This window comes from Danaus plexippus (assembly GCF_018135715.1).
Source record: "Danaus plexippus chromosome 3 unlocalized genomic scaffold, MEX_DaPlex mxdp_34, whole genome shotgun sequence".
NCBI classification, from domain to species: Eukaryota; Metazoa; Arthropoda; class Insecta; order Lepidoptera; family Nymphalidae; genus Danaus; species Danaus plexippus.
In genome coordinates, this window is record NW_026869846.1 from 1763811 (window position 1) to 1787443 (window position 23633).

General features: G+C 34.1%; 1 protein-coding gene across 4 annotated transcripts; it reads right to left on the reverse strand.

Moving 5' to 3' along the window:
- Positions 1–1121: 1121 nt before the first annotated feature.
- On the reverse strand, positions 1122–23506 carry LOC116768536 (nuclear hormone receptor FTZ-F1 beta). Of its 4 annotated transcripts, none has more exons than XM_061527092.1 (17): positions 23116–23506; positions 11478–11833; positions 11296–11411; positions 11098–11227; positions 10580–10764; positions 10134–10248; positions 9778–9910; positions 9343–9481; positions 8702–8835; positions 7904–8115; positions 7585–7721; positions 7164–7241; positions 5558–5782; positions 5053–5189; positions 4547–4662; positions 4109–4263; positions 1122–3706 (listed from the first exon to the last, which is right to left on the reverse strand). In XM_061527092.1, the coding sequence occupies exons 2-17, from the start codon at positions 11563–11565 to the stop codon at positions 3599–3601; spliced, it is 2208 nt and encodes a 735-aa protein (XP_061383076.1). In that variant the 5' UTR covers positions 11566–11833; positions 23116–23506; the 3' UTR covers positions 1122–3598. The 4 variants fall into 4 exon arrangements, with proteins under 4 accessions (XP_061383076.1, XP_061383077.1, XP_061383074.1 ...); XM_061527093.1 differs by having other exon boundaries at positions 10580–10767; positions 11296–11406; positions 23116–23505; XM_061527090.1 differs by having other exon boundaries at positions 10580–10767; positions 23116–23505.
- Positions 23507–23633: the final 127 nt, after the last annotated feature.

Genomic DNA, 23633 nt, shown 5'->3' on the forward strand with positions numbered 1-23633 from the left:
ACAAAGAAAGAGACAAAAAGAGGGATTTGGACTTAGCGTTCCTAATTTTTACAACGAAAACATTCGAAAACGCTATTAACCTGTTACTCTTTGACCATTTTGTTTGAGAAACTGGAATGCAAACAATTGATTCAGCGACACATTAATAGTTGATTATGCTTGCAAACAAAATTAGAGATTTAATTCATAACTTGTCAGTTTTTTTATCAGTGGTCATAGTAATTCCCCTTGTTTTAACATAGAAATATTATAATAATAAAATGGTTATAATATGTATCACGTTCATCATCATCATCATCAGCCTATCGGAGCTCACTGCTGAGCAAAGGCCTCTTCTCACATGGAGAGGGTTAGAGCATCAATCACCACGCTTGCTCAAGACGGGTTGGCGATTTCAATCTTATAATTTGAAATTATAAGACCAGGTTTGCTCACGATGTTTTCCTTCACCGTCCGTCAGTGGTGTCTAAATACTCTTAGAAAGTACATATGATCCGGAAAAGATCACATTGGTGCTCGCCAGGTTTCGAACCCGCGCCCTCACGTATGAGGCGGGCCTTTTAACCTCCAGGCCACCACGTCTTCCTGATCATCACGTTACTGATTTGAAACTTAGCAATATTTTTTATCAATCTATTAGCTAACACAGAAAAATACCTAGTTTTTAATGACTCCTTTTGACAATCATTGATGTAATACTGAACATCATATTTAAGAAGTTGAATTTCTGGTAAATACACAATACTTTTTTATAATGTCCAGATCTTCCCGCTGCTTCATACATGACTATTTCGGTTCCTTCGCTACTGCTCTCATCACAGACTGCGCACTTTTACGACAAGCCCTATCTGTGAAATCCAGTTTTCAGAAGTTTGTGTGGACAGTAGTGTTTTTGCAAGTTTATTTGATACATTGCTCATAAATATTAACACTTTCTCTTTCTACAGCCTACTGTTTAGTTGTGAATGCAAAAGCCTTAAGTGCTTAATGCCTTCTCATTCAAAACTCAGGGTAAGGGGTTTGCTTGACAAAGCATATTGTTGAACTTAGAGGGTGTATTGCCACAGACTTGTATTAAGAAATTGGATTTGTCTCAAGCTTTGAAAGGACATACAACAAAACATACTTCAAAATCAAATTTATTTGCTCTATATATAAAAATAATTTTCATAACTCTAAGTAATAAAGAATAAAATATCAATATAATACTTACATATCATAACAAACATAAAGTTAAAATATTGGACGTGTTAACATTCTCTCTGTCCTCATAATTTTTAATATAAAAATTATTCGGCCTCACTCAGACAGCCACGCCGTGTGCCATACACTCTATACTGAAAATATACCGCATTGCAAAATAATATAGAACCTCCGTACACATACCGAACAAAAAAAGCTCTTATATTAATTGGAATAACAGTGCAATGCACCCCAATTTATCATACATGAAAAATAATATATTTACTGCTAGAAATACAAATATAAAAAAATACGTATTACGTAATACAGTACAAAAATCTTACACCTATCCCTATATTATCAGTTCAATTAACCTTTACACATTCTTACGCAGTTGCCACTTCCAAGTAACGCGCGATGTACGCTATTGGCAAAACATCAATCACATACTCCTTAAATTAAACGTAGCTTTCATGTGGCACATTGTTTTTATACTTACATTAATACATAACTACATTATATTATAACTAAAAGAAGTACTTGTGCCCTTACGATACAGTTTTATTGAATATAACAATTTACTTGGCTATTTCGACGGTATAGAATTGATATGGACAACAAATAGACAACCGAGATACACTATAACACGACAAAATGTAGTTATTTGATGTAAAAAATTGTAATAATCGCAGTGATTACTTAACAAATTATTACCGCCATAACTGACAGTTGACGTTTGACATTTGTTGGTTAAAAATAGTTGGAATAAAAATTAAGTTCCACATTTGAATTGAAGTACAGTTGTTTGTAATATAACAATATTCTAGCCTAATTAATAATAATTACATCTAAGATATACCAAAAAAATATTTTTCATATTATTGCAATAGTGCTTGCTTTCAGCATACTTTTTTCTAACAACAATCGGCAGTGACTTACTGGTTACGAAAGCTGTCTTACGCAGCCTAAAAAAATTGCAAAAACAAAGCATAAAGTAAATATTATTTTATATAAAAGTACAAAATATAACAAAAATACTTCATGCCAAGTATTGCACGTAATAACAAAAAAAAAATAATTATCAAAAAAAAAAAACTTTTACACGACTAAAACAATATATTGTAACTAAGTTATGTCACAGAACTAAATATTAGCAGATTGCTATAAAAAAAAAAATGACAAAAATCTTTAAAAATTTAAACATAAAGAAACTTAAATAAAATGGCAATGATCTTTCGTTAATTACTTCAGATCTTGATATGAAGCTAATATACTTATATTGAAAATATGTACATACATATGTAGACCAAAATATATTTTAATGAAAATACCTACATATATATAATCTTTATGATTATTTAATTATTGGAGGAGGCTACATTGTAATAAACCTTCCCCCGGTGCAGTAAATTTTGTGCCAGCAAATCAATTCATGCACAAGTTCCGTACAATCACCCCAACTTTTCATTGTTTAACTACAAAAGTTCCTATTTGTTCATAAATCCTCTTATAACAGGACTGTAACAGTGTAAAATTTTTGTTAATTGCACGTTAGAGAAATCATCTAAATCATGGGAATGGCAAGATCATCAATAACTCTTTATATTTGTGCGTCTTAAAATATTCTTAAATATTTCAAAGTTTCCCACAAACATTTTGATCGCCGCACACGGAACTCTTAAAAAGCAACCGTTTCACACATAACATAGCTATTTGGTTACTTCATAAGTTCCCTATATATAAATTGTTCCCTTGTTCTTATTTAATAATAGCTAATAAAAGCTTGTGGCAGTGAAGTTACATGAAATGAGTTCAACGCAAAAGCACCCCAACCTTTAATTGTCTTTGGTATTAACTGTCACGTGTCAATGTCATAAATGAATGGCGCCATTGGCGGTTTTCTGAAAGGTCATATAATACATTTTTTTTCTTTTAATTTATACATAAATCTTCGGCCGGCAGTGTTTTGCGTGTAAAATTAACAAAAATGTTATATTATAATTACATATGATATGGAGTATTCGGTTCAACGGAAGCGGTGTTATAAAATAAATGCATAATAATATCCGAAGTTATAAAAATACGTATTACGATACTAAGTGTTCATGAAAGCAGTCTTCGTTTCCAAGGCCAAAATTAAGAGCTTATATTAAGGCAATAATATCGTAATATCACTAAATTATATTTATTGTGTCTTTATGAAATTATAATAAACGAAACAAAATATATGCTCATAGCATCGTTCGCTCTGGGATATCTGATATGATATAGATAAATTTAAAATCATATAAAACTATAGTTTTATGGAATCTAGGGATTGAATGTAACGATATTTTTAATATCGATACATCGATAGTTCGTCTATCGATATATTGCTGGGTCTAGCCTATGTCGCAGTTGAGCAATGAGTTCGTATTCAATGATCTCCTCGAAGCAGTTCCATGAGGAGGTTGAAGCTCGGTCCCTCTCCGTCCTTACTCTTGTTCGCTGGATTGAGCATTTCTTTTCCGACTTGCATGAAAAACTGAAACGATTAAAATTTTATTAAATAAAAATACAAAGCAAACATTTAAAAGTAGCGTAAATATATATAGTGAGGTGTATATTTTCATAAATTTTGCATTTCACATAGGTCTTTAAAACTCCATGAAGTTTATTCTGTCATTGTCTTGTTAGTATGGAGATTCAGTGCACAGTGACTGGTAACAATCCTCTAGATTTTTTCAATCACCCCATAATTAATTTTTGGTTCTATTAAATATATGAGAAAATAACAAAAAATATATGTTAACTTAATTGAAGAAACAGATACTCCAAATCAAACAATTTCATTATATATTTTGTAGACAGTTCACAAATGTATAAGATATATACTAATAAAAGTTATAACTAATTATCTCTTCATATAATTTAAAGTTAGATTAACCTGGCAAGTTCTCTGTAGTTCTGGAATTCGCAGCAGTAGTTCACCAAACTTGGCAGGTGTGTCTGGTGAGTGTGTGGCGGTGTAGGCCTGTAGGGCTGCCAGCGCCTTCTCCTGGGAAGCTCTCACTTTCTCTGCTTCATGAAGCTCTGGAGCATCTGGAAAATAAATTTATTAAGCCTTACCACAGAAGAATATATCAATGATGCTGCTCAGAAGAAATTTATATAAGTTTGAGACCCAAATGTCTTTACTAATGTATTTTAATATTAAAATATCATGAATATTTCTGAAGTGATGTCTTTTTAGTACTTCCTGATTCCATATAAAGAACCTATCAGAATATGTCGCTTGAATAATGATGAGTGATCATGTAATGAGTGATCATGTCTCTGAGCTTCCATATTTGGTTGTCTTAAATCCTGATCAGTATCCGTGTACCTGAAGTGAGTAGTACGATGACCTTGAGCGCGACGTACTCGTAGCGGTCCACACGCAGCCTCCTCAAGTGATCAGTGAAACTCAACATACGTTCAATACATGGAGTTAGGCCGTACCTGGAAACATTAGGTCATTAATTATTCTCATATAAAGTGAGTTACGTGATCTGTATTGACATTTATATTACAATTCTTATATGTGATTTTAAGACTGTATCAATAGTTGATACAATTCATTATATAGTCTATAACCTTCGCAGAATTTTGCATCTTCATACTATATAGAGCGGTCAATGATTTTCATTCATAAATCTAGGTCTGAACACTCATGTCTGAAGACTTATGAGTGAAGAACTGGATTATTTAATTTTAATTTGGCAAAGATAGCTCGTAAGCAAGATACCATGTATATAAAAATGGTGTCATATAGTTTACTTAATTGATTGTCATACAAAAAATACATTTTACAAGCTATTTTATTGTCTATGGATGACGTTTCATACTGACTTGGCGCTCTGCTGCAGCGTTATTCCCCTGCCTCCCCCCACCCGCACCTCCCCTGGCGTGCTGACTCCTCTGTAGCAACAGGACAACACCAGTAACTCGCACCAGCTGTTTATCAACAGACATATCTGATCGTCGATCTGAAATCATACACGTTTAGATGTTTATAATTTGGTGTCTTAATAATATAACCATGTTTATAAACAGACGTTAGTGGCATATTTTTTTCTTAATGGCACAAAATATATTCATATAATATATAGAAAGATTAATAATAATAATAATAACAATAATTTGTTTATTTCAGACAATTTACAGTCTATTTGTTAGTTACAAAAAAAGAACCCTTACAACTATATTAGTATAATAAATAATGATAATAAGAATGAAGTGTCTAATAATCTTCCAAAAAAGTTTTCTGTATCAGTTTTTCTTGTTGATTTAACTAGAGGGTTATTTTAACTGTGAAAGTTTTTATATAATCGCTAACTCGAACAGTTCGACTTACGGAGATATTTTTAAAGAGCGGCAGACTCTTGCACCACTTGACGATCTTGTATAATCTGTGGTCTGCTATATTGCACAGGTCGGCCAGGAAGTCGGCGCTAGAGTTCTGCGCCGTGATGCCGCTGGCCGCTAACAGGGGGTTGGCGGACGGACTGCTCGAGCTCTTGCTCATACGACTCAGCTCGGACTCGTTGTACTGCCATAGATGTTCCACGTCCATTATTTCCTGCAAAAATGTTTGGACAATCAACAATAAGCATCATATAGATTTAAATTTCATATTTTAAGGTTCACATATCATGTAAGTTTTTGTCAAAAATATAATTGCTTGGTAATTAAAGTATTGCAATAACCCTCAGTACCCTCAGTAACGTGCGCAGAGATTTGGGGGAGGGAAAGCAGAATATGTTTGAAAAAAAAAATACCAATTGTCATAATTTCCTCTTCTAAAACATTGATAATAATGTGGTCTTTCGCAAGTATTCATTTAAATGAAACTAATATTTTCATATCACTACGCGTAATTTATAATTATTATGCAGACGAGATGTCCGCAGTGATCAGGGTCGCTGCTAAGTAATCGGAATGTCGGGAGTATGTAATCCAAAAATATTAGTTTCATTTAAACATTGATAATATTCGCGCGTAAAGTATAAATGAATGTGTTGAATCTCCTTAAAACGATTACGATCTGTTCATCGCCGCCTTATAAAAGTTATTTAAATCGGAATATCCAGTGGAGATCCAAACATTCTTATTATTATTATTTAAAAACAATAAACAAATAACTTATTTTTGTGTACACAACCCGCTAGCTTATTAAAACTATCATAATACTTTTTATTTAAACGAATAACATTACCTTTCTTTTAGTTTCCTCTCAACCGGTCACACACATTCCCTTTGTAATTATTTTAATTTCATTATCGAACGACAATATTGAAAATCTAATCGTCACTAACTTCGATAAACAGACATCACCAGCACAGAGCCCACAGCTATAATTTTCCATAATTCGTTAATAAATTAATTCACTGTTTCCTAATTAACTAATTTAAACTTATTCACTTGCGCTTAGAAAGACAAATGACAATATTCAATAATAACAAAATGGCAAAAAAATATATGAACAGTTTACCGACCAATCAGACAGTCCCGCTTCATTTGACAATTAACGGACTTTCTACGAAATTTTAAACGAAATAAAGTATGCAGTGCTTCTCGAATAGAACTCACACATAGATTTTCGCACACACACATGCAAACATTTCTGCATACAACACGAGATTTGTAGATCGTCCTTGAGATCATTTGCATGGAAAATAAGCACCGAGTAGTTGTGTCTAGCGCCGCTCTGGCTGCAAAGCGGCGCTAGCATTTAGCAGCGGCCGATCGAAAATGTTTCGTTTTTACATTGATAGATGGCACTTTAAACAAATCGTGAATCAAATGTCATTTTAAATGTCTGTAAACATTTATATTCCGTAATGTATGACTAAAAGTATGTAAGTAAGAATTAAACGATATAGGTATAGTTGTTATATGGGTAGGGTATGTAGTGCCTATTTGCGTCTATGGTGTGCGCGCCGCTGGGTACCCTGACATACCTGCAATAACGGCGGTATGTCAGGGGTGAGTCGACTGTTGCTTGATTCGCCTCTGTTGTAGGAGCCCGGACCGTTCACCTTAAATATAAACAAATATACTCAATTAAATCCAAAAAATATGTTACGTTATCAAACTTGAGCTATGATTATATTATTTCATTTCACTAACATAATGTCATTTAAGCTTTTTGTGTGCACACGCTTTAATGAAACAAAATTTTTCGATTATTACACATTTTTTATTGTTTTCCTAGTGTTGCCAACGTTACAGTTGATTTTCAGCAAACTTGTCTTTGTATCGTCGTCGGGAAAATGTTAGAAAAAAATGGTAAAAATGGCGTAGTTATTCGAAAAACTTAGTTTAACTTACTCATTCCTATTATACTATCTCTAAGGAGTTTCTAATATGTATATGACTTACACATGTGAGACTCGAGGCGTGTCTCAGCGTTGCGGGAGTGTGCGCTGATAGTAAGGAGCCGGTGGAGGCCGCGCCAGACAGCGTGTACGAACATTGATAAGTAGACCGACCGCCGCGGGTGCGGTCCTCTCTTATAGCTGCAAATACAAATATTGATTCTCAGTCCCAATCCGGACGCCATTTTTTATAAAAAAAAACTTAATAGAACGTCCCAGTTTGGGCGCCATTTTTAACCGAATAGAGAAATATTCATAAACTTTATGTTTAGCCATTTTTTCCTCTTACACTTGTTAATATTACGCATTACAACTGGCGGTACCTTCGAGTTTCATCCCGCATCCCAGACACTTATCGAATCTACACGCGGGGCACTTCTTCCTGGTGGCGACGGTGACGGGACAGTTCCCGCCTCTCAGACACATGTAGTTCTTGCGATTTTGAACCGTCCGCTTGAAGAAGCCCTTGCAAGACTCGCAAGAAAATATCCCGTAGTGGAAGCCACTGATTTTGTCGCCGCAAATTGGACACGGACTGCAAACGAAAATAAACTTATTTACAATGACGTTAAATAATATATTCAAATGTACAAAAAAAATAATTGAGAAATTTACTCTTATGTCACACAATTATCTGATTAGCGTGTATTTAAACATAAAAGTTAATTGCCATTACTTTTTACGTTTACTTATATTTTTTGGGGGTTCTACTAAGGATCATTCGATCTCGTATGAAAGACATTTTTTGATAAGATATCAAACATCAAAAATTGCTAAATTGTTAACAATGAGACTTTTCAGTACTATCCTGCATAGGATTTTGATTTAAAAAAAAATGTGCGTGTCGGGACGATCAACAGCAGCGATATTTTAAACTGTTAACATAGAAATTGTGTAACTTATGAAAAATTTATGTTATTAATTAATTAAAAAAAAATTAAAACGATAATTTGTTTATGAATACATGAATACTGGAAACACTTTTGCCACATGCGAGTAATACTGATGATATGTGAGAGGAAGGGGAGCCAGACCTAGCGTGACTCAGTGACGCGTTACGTTACGAAGCGGGAGGGTACTCCCATAAAAAGTTATCACTTCATATATATATATAATCTTACCTGTTAATGAGTTGTTGGCGGCTGATCCCCTGGTGATGATGCAGCCTGTCGTCGGTTCCGTCCGCGTCCTCATCATGAGCGGGGGAGGCGGGGAACACGGCCGCCTCGCGGTACACCACGTGGGGGTGACGACTCTGTACAGTACATAGTAGAATATATAGAGACACAATGGCTCAGTTGTTGCAGTGGCTTTAACACCGTCCTTGGGTTCGATATCTGATTGAGCAAATTTAGGTATTCATATTTTTTGATTATCCTAGCAGTCAAGACAAAACATTAGGAAAATTGCTGTACATTCAGACGTATTGTAGGATGTAATCACCAATCCACGTTTAGGTGATGAAGTGGGTCGGTTACGAAAATATTATGTAGGTTCAATAGATTAAATTAAATCAGTTTTTTAGATATATAGGGCCTGCTTATATGTCAACATATGCAAATTAAATTCCAACACACATAGTAGCCGACCCAACTTTATCATATACCAAGTAATATATTAAAAGGTTATTTCGTTTTTGTGGGTAGATCTAAAATAAATGAAAAATTTGGTGGTTTTTAAGGTATTCCAGCAGACACAAACAGACTTGAGAATTTATATGCAGTCATTTAGTTTGAAAAACAATAATAAGAATTATACTTACTTGTACTGGAGAGTGAGTGGGGGAAAACTCTGAGCTGTAGGAGTAGCATGAGGAGTGTGACGCGTCGCTGTTGTTCCGGGAGAGGGAGGGGGTGTAGTGGCGCGAGGGGCGGGGGCTGGCCGACGGACTGCTGTATACACTGCGGGTTTGTTTAGTAATAACACTTTAATATACAACGGTTATGTATTGCAACAGATACATTGCGGGTTATGTATGTCAAATAATGAGGGTAGTTTAAGTAAAAGGGTCACGTATTTGTGATTTAGTTCCAGAATTGAATTGCAATTTAGGTTTTTTGATGTGACCGACTGCTGATGTTATAATATTCGCCGTTTATATTATAAAATCAAACTCGTTCAGTAAATTCGGGGACCGGTCACGTCTGATAGATATAAACAGGTATGTAAATGTTATTAATATATATAAATGTATAACCTGTGTGTATACATTGAGTGTACCGCGGAGTCAGTGCTGGCGCTGGACTGCACGCGGGGGAGGCGTCCCATCAGGGGGGACCCGTGGAGCCCTAGCAGCTTGTCCACACTGGACGTCGGTTCGGACTTGAGTTCTGTGGCACACCAATCATTGTGAATTACACTTCTATTTGTAACTTCCATTTACTATGACTATTGTTTGATAAGCGCTTATCTGTTTCGTCACTTTAACTTTCCTAAATAAAAATTTAAATTTGGAAAAAGAACAATATTCAATCATCCTCACAAACAATCTGAGGGTGGGTAGTTGTAAGTTACCATGGACAGTGGGCTGTCTTTCAGGTCCATAATACCCACCAGAGAGCTGTTCCTTCTTGATAGTGAGGTTCTGGACCTCGGGATGCGCGTCGTAGTGCGAGGGTGATGACGGCCGCCGCGCTAACAACGAATTACTGTCTGTTAGGACCGATATCTGTAATAGTGAGAAATATATACGTATGAGGAGACCATTTTACAGTGGTTTGACCTAAATTAATTATATACACAGAAGTTTATATTTCTCTAGAGTATCGCCGTACAGAAATTTATTTATTTCTATCATGAAGTTGAGAATATTTACTGAACATTTTGTGTAAATTGAATGAAGATTTATACATTATTAAAATTACCTAACACTAAGTTACTTCATGTCTATCGCTTCCTTCCGTCAACTTTATGCTTGATAAATTTCAGTATATATTATTCTCATATATAAGCTATATGTTAAATCTTATATATCTACACATACAGCTGTACACCCTCACCCTATTCATACTAAGACTGCGCTGATGTGACTGAAGAGGCACGGTATACTTCAGGTCCAGAACACGTTGGTCCTCCATAGTGTGGAAGAGCTCTGTTTTAAGAGGTTCAGTCTTAATGGACACGTTACGGAGCGTGTCGATTGAATCCCGGGAGGATTGGAGGTCCAGGGAGCTGCTGTTCTCGTCTACTAATATAAAGAGAATGGAAAATTATTATTTAGCAGGAAATCTTTTTATAAAACTATAAAAAAATCACTCCTATGTTTATTTTAGGATCGAGATGTATTTATTTTATATTATAAAAAATTTAATAAACATTTTTGAGCCAGATATAATAAAATGTCAATATAAAAAGACTATGTAGTATAAAATGTATAATCAGATAGATTTTCTAATGTTTCAATTTAGAGGGTAGTTTGAAAAAAAAAGACCGGTGAGACAGAAAAGGTATAATTAGGTAGTTTTCCGTATACATAAAAATAGAGGGTAGTTTGAAAAAAAAATAATCTTCCGTTTACCGTTATTGGTGCTGGTGTCGATGACCATTTCCGAGTCTGACAGCTCTCCCTCCCAGGACATCGGCCTCTCTTGCTCCTTGGCCTGGTCACACTGGCCGGACGAACGCTTCTTCTTATTCCGCATGTTGACCTTAAATGACATTATTATTGTTGAATAACGTGCTCAGCGTGTGCCAGTCGGCCGTGCACAAAACTCACCTCATACTGGTGTTGGGTGAAATCTATTTTGGATATTTCCGCGTCCGTCGAATCCTCGTCTTGAGGCTCCGAGGACACGCTGATACGGACTCCGCTCGAGCTATACGAGAACTGCCCTGAAAATAGTCAATCGTTACAAAATCTATCGATAAAATATATTTATGTGTTGTTTCTGATGTTACCATTGCTACTCTCCGGTCCCGACATGCTGATAGTAGTGACGGAGATATGACCCCCTTCCACTTTCACCGCCTCCCCCTCACTAGACATCGTTATCGCTATATCGATAGTTCTTTTCACCTCACTACACTAATAAGCACCATGCGCAATGTCCTTTTAGAATAACAATATTAAAAACGCATACAAAACTATTATAATTTTCATATTTTTTATATTTATGCTAAGCGATCATCTCGGGTCGCTTGTTGTTTGTAAGGCATCTGAGTGCAGTCTTGATTCCAGACGTACGCATTCAATACAGCTCCGCGTACATATTCTTAAATCGTATCTTCCTCGCGATGGAACCAGCATTGTTACTCTGCGAAAGAAAGTACATTGTTAATCAAAATGATTTAAAAAAATATAAGAAGAGCACAATTAAAACTAATTTTATAACAATCTGTACCACAAAAAGGCATGTCATAAAGCTGTCGTGTTTGTACACGTACGAATGCGTAAGGCCCTCGTGTCGGCCTTGCGACGCGGCCAGTGCTGTGCGATAACTATATCGATAGTCGACCGACCTCCGTGTCATTGGCATTATGTTTACAACGCACAGGGCGAGGTTTACACGATAACGTCACTGAATGAATTTTAATCTTAATTTATTTGTACATTTTGATTATTTATATAAATAATAATGTTTAAATATATACGTCTGTTCAGAATCATTGGGCATTAACAGGACATGTCAACGATGCTTGATAAGTCAGTTATTGTAATTGTAAATAATGTTAAATCATCGACATAAGCAGTCACTAGTCCAGGTGAGTGGGGGGACAGCGCGGCCTTCACAAAGCCGGTTGTCGACGGTCGCGAGCATTTCGCCTTTCGCGCTAACTGGTCCGCCGATCCCAATACTAGTTATAGATGGTTAGATGAGTACTCGCACACATCTGATACTTGCTCCACATTGTATATAAGAGTTGAACGAACACTTAAAGGGATAGACATCAAAGATCACAGCCGTCTGGCGAACCAATTAGCGGCCAATAGTCCTTCGCTCCGCAGACGTTTCTCGGTTATCTCTATCAGACAGTTGCCTTGCCAACTCCGGTAATTGCCAATTGCACAATGCAATTCTTACATTATGCGTTTAAAACAGTTGGGTAACTATCCTTAGACGGCTGTAATTCGACGTGTTCCACCTTTCCTTTGAGAACTTTGTAAGATATAGTCCATGGATTTCACATGAAAGGATTCAATTAATAACAATGGCGTTATCTCGCATGTTCAGTCCGTAAAGTCGTGTGTGCGAGAGGGACGTGTACAATTTGGTGTCCCAATAAAAGTGCGTCCGAACAAAACATGGCGTCATCGCGGCCTAGACAAGGCCGGGCGGTCATTAATACGTCAGACGGAAAGCTCTGTGGGTATATTAAGGCGAAGTGGAAAGTTTCCGTGTGTATTATAAATACGCATATATTTAAATACATTTCTATATGTGTAAATCTCTGAATGCATAAATAAACTAGAACTACTTGAAATATGAAATCGTAAACTAAGAAGCAATAGTCGAACTAAGTTGTGCTCTATTCATAAATAAAACTGAAATAATCTTAACTTAAATTGTACATTGTGCGAGTGATGTCCTTGTGTATGCTCAAAGTTGTCGATGGATGAGAGCCGTCGACCGATAAATATCTTAAGGTCACAACACTATCAGGGTGACGTAAACGTACCAAGCACGACAATAGCACCGAAAAGCAGGTGTACAAATATCCACTAATTTAATACGATCAATCACAACGATAATAATTAAATCCGTATTAATATTTTGTAAACATGTTATTATTAATCCGCGGCCAGTTTCCATGATCTCTCGGCCATAGCGAGATCATTGACATGTAATTTACTCCGTGGCTCTGATAATTTGTATGTTGAACCGTGTTTACTCAGTCTGTAGACTGTGGTGTTTGATGTCCTTGACCCCATGACTGTGAGGTCGCGGCTAGAGCGATGCACTCACCCCTAAATAGATCGGATGAACGCGGATATCAGAACAGACACAAACAAAACCGATATAAAAATATCTTCCTAAATTATATATCTAAATGAGCGTCACCAAAACGGAAACGCTGAAAGATAGTGCTTAATCTTTTGCCTAACCAATGAAGTCACTTTGCAATTCAGAACGTTTATCGTCTCTAAGCAATGGAACTTTGAAGATATATATACTTTATAGGAGGTGAACGACTTACTTAATGGAGTTGATAGACTCGGAGTCACTGGAACGGTTTTCTGTGATTTATATCATATTATAAAATTATTATTAATTTCTCCACATCAATCCTGTATTACGCACATAATAAAATCTCTTTTAGATATTAACATATAACACATGTATTTCCTAAATAAAACTTTTGCAATTCATAATTCAAATTCCTTATTTTCCCGCCGCAGACGACAGCTGTCCAAACGCGACAAGCAAATAACAAATTGGTGACGCTAAATAGAATGTCGAACGATTGTTTGTTTTAATGCGGTCTGAGGTCGCCACTGTCTGACTATTGTCAACCTCTAGACAAGACGTTATTCATATTGATTCGTCTAGACTCCGGCATATAGAGGAAATTAATTGTTCTAAATAATAATATTTTTCACACTCAATACTTATATAAATTCGTTCGTTATTAACATATTATACATAACGGCGTCATACAGCTTCGATGTTAAATTTCAGAACGTTAAATAGCCACCGATTAGAAAAAAATAAATATTCGAATTACAATAATATCCATTTCAAATTAATGTCATTTGGAACGGCAGCGCTTGTTAAAATAGTATGTATATTTATTTCAAAGTTTATATCATTAAAGTGGCTTTATAAGGAAATCTTTCATAACTATTACTTTGTGGGCAAGCAATAATTAACTGATTGACATAATGTACCAACAATAATTCATACAACAAAGCCACACTAATTATGCGCACATATCACAATCTCTATAACTGTATATAGATACTTTTAAAACGGATTGTGTTGTGACGAAAAGGATAATTCTTCATACATGCATGTAGTACGAGTGTGCAACAAACTGAAAACCGGTTTTTAATAATAAATTCTAAATTATTTAATTTCCGATTGAATTTATTATTGTATTTTTTTTAAAGAATACACCAAAACCGTCGGTTTTATCGTTGAAGGTACAAACTTGTTCTATCCGTCAAGGCCATCCATCACCCATAGTTTTAACATATTAAGTTTCACATACAGGTTTGTTATGAATGAAAAAACGATAAATTTGACATTCTCTCTATTTAGAAAACTGACAGTTGATGCACTGATAAAAATAATTATTTATTAATTATAAATCTCCCTAACAGATAAATTTCATATATATTTTTCTACATTCATAATATGTACGTACTTAAAAATTTCCTAACGTTTTACAACCTAATAAAAGAATGTCTCGATGTTCATGCACTCAATTATTTTTCTGCCATTTTTAATCATTGTTATTTAAAACATTTTTCGCGTTTCAATTGTATTTAATTGAAAAAATTAAACGTAACAAAAGCGTCATTATCGATAATGTATTCTCATAAACAAAATGTACACAAACTGTTGGCTAATACGAATGTTATATCTCGGTAAATGTAGTACACCTTGGCTTCAAGAACTGTAATCGCAGCATGCACATATATTTACACAACCGTATTTATCAGACTGAAAAAGCTGATTGAGGTTTCTTGATAATTTTAATTATCAAACCAAAAATTATAATTTTAGATGCGTTAGCATTATTACTACAAAATAAATAGCTTATGAATGGCGTGGTTAATATTCAAACTTGACTTACACTATACGTTGAAGTGGTGTACAAAGTATTATATTCGTAACTGTTTTTTACATTTACGTTTTAATAAAGATGAGTTAAATAATATGAAGTCAAGTATAATGTAGGTAGATCACTTTTATATATTAAGTTCTCATTTTATATTAAAAATGTCTCGTAATTCTGCCGCATAACGAATTGCACATAACGGGCTATATATCGTTTTGACCTCGGCACTATAATACCAACTGTGTTGAAGAAACAGGTGTTTAGAAAAAAAAAATACAAAATTTAAAAACGATCTCTGATATACTATGAGTTTATTTCTTCAAAATAAATAAGTAGCAGATTATTTAAAGTCTTTCGCTTGTAAAAATAAGAATAACTATGTGTATTAAAAAGAATATTACTTTTTATGTCCTACATGAATCCTTTTTTGCTATAACAATCTAATTTAAGTTTAATGTACATTTACAGTTTATTCTCATTCCTTATCATAAAAATGTTGACGAGATTTTAGTTACCTAAACTGAAAACTTTTGCCGCCGCCCTTTCTGTTGTTCGTTTAACTAAACGTTTATATTGATTTTTTTATTCTGACTATTGGACAATTTGCAAAATTTTAATGTCCTCGAAACGCTTTGAAATTAGTCAGAAAAAAATATACTATTCATAAAACGTGACGCCTTTACCAAAACATCTTAACGTACTTAAGCGATGTCATTGTCAGTACATTTGTCTTCCTCGTTGATTTCCTGTGATGTTTGCTGAATTTAAAATTATTACGAATCTCGGTGGCGGGAAGATTTTTTTTCTTTTTTGGAAAATTAGCTTTTATTTAAGTCGTATTCAAATACAATTTACCGATTTGTCTCTTTATCGTCACTTACGTGTATCTAAGAATTGTATATTGTGAAAAGTTTATCAAATTAAATTTAAAATTTTATGAAAATATGAATTGTACGGATAAGAATGAAAGAATTTTAAGAAAAATCTAATTTATTCTCCTAATTTCAGTCTTTCCGAAATGGTTACAGTATTTATATGGGATATACTATATAGGTAAGCTGGTAAAAAAGAGCTTGTATTTATAAACAAAAATCTATTTGTAATCAATTGAGCTCAGTTCTAGTAAAATCTTTTGAATTTTTCCTTTTGCAATTATGCCAAATCTCTAAGAGATGTATTTTTTAAATTAAATAAATATTTTTCTTATAATTCCAACTATACACATAATTTTAAAGACGGAATGTCGAATTCAGATAACATGTTTTGGCGACCGCACTAAGATATTAGTTAGTTTCTTTAATTAATGCATATTGCATATTTGTTTTATATGAATCATTATATAGTCGTTAGCCTTGTACCGTCTACAAAAAGCAGGGAAAGGAAATACCGGCCGAGTTATTTAGGCGACTATTTTAAAATATATGTATAGAATCAACAGATTTGTTTTGGCTTATACCGATACAAAGCCAATTACAAAGAAAATATTCAGAATTTTTTTTATAAAAAAATATATCTTTCTGGCAGTTTAAGATGAATATGTATTTTTCGTAATTAATACCATGAAAAAAAAAACGACAGGACATTGCATTATGACAGAACAATTTATGACGTTTGTGTAATGGCGGCAAATCGTATATTTATGTCATTGCATCAGATTGACGGCGTCGTTGTATTACATAAAATATTAGTTTTAATTCCATGTTGAAGTCAGACATTTTCGCAACACGGAATCGTACATTGAGGGCACGAGACCGGTACCAGCCTGGTGGGGATGGAGTGGGCCGGTGACGGGAATATGGAAAATGGGTCCGCCGCAGCCGCATTCCGCTTAGCTTGACACTTCAGTTCACATACTACCTTGGAAAATAGATGTTCGATAGACGTCGTTGTGATGTCATCTGATATATAGGTTCCGCTTATCTTACAAACGTATGGTATTGCCATGTAAAATAAAAATAAAACGACTTATAAACTGAAAATGAAATATATTGAAAATTATATGTACATATAATAGTATTTTAATTGTGTAGAATAATATATGTATTTAATAATTTGAATTTCTGATGGATATATATGGTAATTACTTTAAAACAGTCGTATATAAAAGCTAATACAATCAAAAGTATGGCAACTTTATATTTTTTTTCTCATTTCGTCCTTTCGGACAGGTGTCCTGTCCTGACTCAGGTTTTAGACCACGCTGCCTAATGGCAACTTCAATACAAACAGTAAATTTGTACCTTAATTAATATGACACCTCAACCAACTGAATAACACCTGGGGTTTTACATTTAGCCGATGTATCACTTTTGTTTGGAACAAAGGAACAACTTATACGTTCAATAAATTTTTGTTTTCCAAATCCAAATCCAAAAAGGAACAAAACATTGATGTTTAGGAAAACGTCAAATAATTTAAACTTTTATGAGAGCAATATGATAAAGGACTGGTTAGAATATTTTATTTAATATGTGAAAAATAATCTCGAAGTCTTTAAAATTTGATTCGTCCTAATAAAAAGACGTAGACATAGGTTGGTATAATGTCGTATTACTAAACATCTTTTATAAGTCATAGTCGAAGTTGTATGAAGAACACAAATATGGTTGTATATTAACCGATGACTAATTTAATCTTTTACGAAATGGGACAAAAACGTCCGGAAATTGTTTTATGATTTCATCACGCTACACTTTTAATAGACCGAGTTGAAACTTCTTTAACAATGATTAATATCACTATGTTTATTATACTCAAAGTCTGTTAACCACATATTTACATATATTTTTAAAACATTTTTAATCGAATGGTCAAATATTGAGCTCAAGGCAATTGTGCTTATTAAATTCATTAACAAAGATTTTAATACGATAGAATAAAATAATAAATGGAAAGATATTCATTACGTGTTTTATGTATAAGATTTTGATATACCAGTATTAAAAAAGAATATAGATAAAACTTACAAGTATATATAGTATTATTTATCATTAATTATATTGTGTGAGATGAATAAATTTCGACAGAATTATTAAAACACTCGTCCCGATTGTGACTAACAACAAAACTGTTCCAAATTCAAATTGGTGACTCAAAACATCGGTAGCTATCGTCCTGTAGAGGTCCAACTGCGATTACAATAACGGCACCAAGCCTCAAATATGGCGTTAATTAACACTACATAAAACGGTAATTACATCTGTTACATTACTTAGTAACATTTGAATTTTATACTACTAATATTTGAATTAAAAAATATTTAATATCTGTGTCACACGTAATATGAAGCGACATTTTGACTTGTTACTTATCTGTCAATTGTCATCTGTCAGAATCAATTATTTTATACATTGTATTGAACAAGAGCAAGCACGGGGCTTTGTCACAATGACGGGTGTTAACATGATATTTTGTTTTCAAGTCCGAATCTAATACCGACAGCTCCAAGGTCATGCCGGTGTGAGCATACCTTAAGGCGGCGCCAGTCAAGACCTGTTCGCCGTGTTCTCGTGCTCTGAGTCACGGTATAATGGCTTCCAAGAACCGAATTTCGAACTGAACCGTTGCGAAACCGAGGATGCATTGACATTTAAAGGACGACCACGTGTTAGAGGCTTTATCATAAGGGCATAAAGGTGTTTATTGAGTGTAGCTTTCTTTTTAAGTTTAGTAGAGATTTAAAGTTCATAGACTGCATTTCCCGTTGATTACTTCTCAAGCTGGTGTTTACTTGATTATAAAGAAAAACTCACTTTCTTGTATTAGCGTCCTACAATTCAATACTTGGTGATTTTATTTTTAAAACTGGTACAAATAATGCTCATACTAAAAAAAAAAAAAATTACGGCCCAAGTTTTACGTTATGTTATGATCTTAATTTACCTATAGGTAAAAGGAAAATTATCACAAAATATATTTCTGGACTATCACAGAAAGTATGATTTTATTTGCATAAATTGCAATATTAACGTTTTTATATTCTATAATATAACTATAATTCTATGTTGGTTCAGCTGTTAGCCCTTTCTTAACGAGAGGTTAGGTTTCTAATCGCGATCTTAATGGAAGGTAGAACAACGAATGTTCTAGACTTTCCACAGACCGCATAATCGCTAGAGAGGACTACAAACTAAAAATAACATAATAAATTTACATTTTAATAACATAAAGCTAGATTAATTATAATAATCCGTTACCTCATAATAACGGTATAAAAATGTGTGTCGCAACCGTGTGACCGTTGAGGTCATACAAATTTGCTCCACTAAGTAAATAACAGATAAGTTACATCCCACGAGATGAAGTCGCAGTCGCACGTGGAATATCAAGAGGAGCTTAGAACAGCTCACTTATATATAACCTATAGTGAACACTGCCGAAACTATTGTTATACGCCCATAAAAATAATTGCATTTCTCCAATAATTATAATGATTTATTTTATTATTAGTGTTTGTAACATATAAGTACATAGAAGGTCCATGTAGCTAACTACAGACACGTTTTCTAACATACTGCTAGAGAGTCCCGACATCAATTACATCGAAACAAGTAAATAATATTTCTATTTATTATTTCAATTACTATTCAATATGTTTGTATTTAATTGATATTATTTACGAGACACGAAATAACTGTAAATGTAGGTTCTATTTTAGTCCGTAGACCAAGAACGGTCGCGGAGTGGGTGTAGCTTGAGTTTATTGAATGAACGTCAGCTTCACGGCATAGTAATCGTCAACGACCAGAGTTCGCCGATTTATGCTAGATTAAATTAACCCACAACGATTTTTTTATAGAAAATATTCAAATGCTCGACTATTTTTAAAAGATACTTGATATAATACCTAATAAGGATAATATTGTTATGGTCGTCACTGTTTCGATCTGTTCATGACTGAGAAAGTTTAATAATTGCAATGAAATATACATAAACAATTGAAAATACATTTCAAGAAGGCATGACCTCGATGACGTGGATCGGATGTTGGAACGGGGCTCGAAGTGAAATTTAAAGTTTAAACAAAGCACTCCATTAAACGTTAAATACACTTCTTGTTTGTATGAGCTCGTACCACAGAATATACAAATTTAAAAATCTATATGACATGCAAAAAGAAATTTGTAATTTCGCTTCATTTGACAAAGTTTGTATTATAAGTTATATAGGCATATCAGTCAGCTATGGCAGTAATAAGAATAAAATAAAAAAAACATGGCTTCCACATAGGCGGTGGAGCTAAAATAATATTGTAAAATAGTAACGAAATAGTAATAGACGAAGGTCCCTGCTCCCAGACGGCTGAGTCACGCTTCCTGATAGCAAGGTCACCGGCCGCACTCACACACGGGAAAGTGGTGAGAGTACACTCGCTTACAACGTTTAATATTCTTATTGCAATTATTTTATATATTCTTTATATTATCTGTGCAAATTTTATATTTTTGATAATTGAAAATTCAGTATTTATAATCTGTGTAAGTTTTAATAATTCACAGTCTTAAGTATTAAGGCAGCGACAAAATGTCAAGCGTCATTTGGTACGTGTATCTTTCAGTATTCAATATGAAGGTCAATCGAAATTCGTGAGCGTAATTTCGTTGTAAATTCATCGATTTTCAATAAAAATTTAATTTTAAATAAAATGATTATAATATCATTAATTAAAACTTATAAATTAATAATTTATGTTACGTGATTAAGTGACTCCACTTTAAGACTGGCTGGTAACAGTATTCGAAATCTATGATAATTAAAAAAAAAAGAAATAGAATAAAAAATCAACTTTATACTGTGAATATGAAAAAAGATATTTAATACATATGATACGTAATTTATACTTTAAGAACTTGTATCAGATTTCGAGACCAAAATAAAAATTCATATAATATTATCAATAAGATAAGATTTATTTCTTGTGGACCGTTACATATATGATTTCTTAAAATCTAAATGCAAATTGTACCAATAATAGAATATTTTTATAACCTATACCTAGATTTGATGTTTCTAAAATTCTGCCGAGAGGCCTATTTATTCAGCGTCTCAATTATTAACTTTCTAAAATCGGATCCACACAACCACAAAACCTTACCTAATTTCGATAACAAATTAAAAAAAAGACACTGGTGAAGCGAATAGATTGCCATATTAATAAATAAATGAAAAATTAAGTTGCCTAAGGACATAATTATTATGATATATGTTTAACTACAAGCACCTATTTATTACTTAAAAGTTGACACCTTTGATGTTAGTGAAATATATAATTATTGAAATACTACTGTTTTTTTAAGTTATCTTTTGATAACAAAGTAATAATTTTTCACTGCTTGGTTCTATTTTTCTATTTTTGTTTTGAAATTTCCGCCTTTTATTGTTGTCTGTCTTTCTGTTTGTTGTGTCTAATCATTGGACAGAATTTGACGGGAGTTCCAATCAGGCCTTCCATAAGAAATAAAATAATTTTTAACCGACTTCAAAGAGCTGGATGTTCTGAATCCGTCTAAATGTACTTACTCTTACTATTACTGGTTTAATAAAAGGCCGATATTTAGAGTTATTTATTTTTATCAAAGGGGCATCCTGATTTAGTTCAATTGTCACCAAGTCAGGATTTGCTTAAGGGTTCTTTGAGAAAGAGAATCAAACTTTAAAACGATGATAACGCTTATCTTAAAGGGGGAATAATAGGCAGGCAACGCCGCAGACAACAGTTAGTGTTTAAATAAAAGACTATTAACACCAAATCATAACAAGATACAAACTTAAAATATACCTATCTTGTTCCAATAAGAAAATGAATATTATTTAAGAAAAAATAAATTACTAATAAAAGTGACATCTATGGATTTCTAACTAAACTAACAAGTTCCATGACATACTTCCGCGTTCAAAACATGTAAGCTAATTTCAATATAAAGGATATAACATAAAATAGGGCTTGAATACAGTTCAGTAATCAGTACACATATATTCAAATTTAAAATCAAGCCGAGTTTTATAATTGAAATATAAAAATAACGACCTTGATGTGCAACTTTTTTGAACGGAACGCGTCTGGTTGTTAGTATCGTGCGGGCCGATTAACTTTCATACATGCTTTATTAAGTTTAGATTACCAAACATGTCTATAAGAAAAATATGTATAGTTTCGATTTGATTATTATTTGAAATATTGAAATTTGAATTTGGAACGTGTAAGTTTATGAACGGTCATAATAACATGAAGGTTATAAATTGATTTAGTCGGTTATACTATATACAAGTCGGTGGAAACATGAAACACATTATTATTCGTGTGTGTTTATAAAGTCGTGCCACTTAAGACTCTGATATGATAATCGCATATTAAACTGTAGAAGTGTCGGTTGAACATAAAGCCTTTCTAGCATTCCGTTACTTTGATGCAAATACGAATCTAGCGTCCAGCCATACATTAATGTATTCATTGATCATGCATATAACTTTAACATTAACATGTCCAGTTTTTAATGAGAATACTGACGATTGTTAAGTCAAGTAGTTTAATAATATATCGAAAAAAAATATGAAATGAATACTTTATAGGATTTAAGTGCGTGACTGTCAACCCAAACAAACACAGGGACGCCAGCGGCAGAGGGTGCGGGGTGAGGGGGTGCGGGGGTGAGCACCCTTCGCGTCACGTGACCAGCGACCTTCAGGCGGCGCACCGACCTTGAGCGCCGCTCGCCCCGCGCGCGGGTCAGAGGTGAATGCACGCCGAGCCCGTCCCGCGCGTCTCCAGCCCGCTGCCTTTTCACGGCCCCGAATACCATGTAATGCCACTCACCTCTTTCCCATCTACTCCATGGCACCGGTCACCACCCGCCTAGCTATCAGCGGCCTCTGACATCCCGAGCCCATGCACCCTTCAGTCGCGAACAGGTATTAGCGACGCGGCACACCTTTCCCATAAAATATCACCGACAAGTTTATTGACATCGAGTCGCTTGCACAATTGTGCAAATGTTACTAGATTCTAAGTTTCTAACACGTACACTGTTGTCGATCGAATTAGAAAACCTTCTTATGGCTGAATATATCGTTTAGTCACTCAAAAATTGTAAGAAAATACAAAAAACATTGAACACAACGCGCTACTTCGAATAACGAACTACACCATGTCCTCTCACCTCCGCCAAACAAAGCGGAATAAACTCATAGAGCAGACTGACATCTCGGGACTCACTCGTAACAACACTCGCAGCCGCAAAATAAACATTCACTGATGACATCTAGCGTGATAATTTGGTACTAATACATTGTATAATATTACTTTTTAACTGTAGAGGGCACTATAGTCGTCAT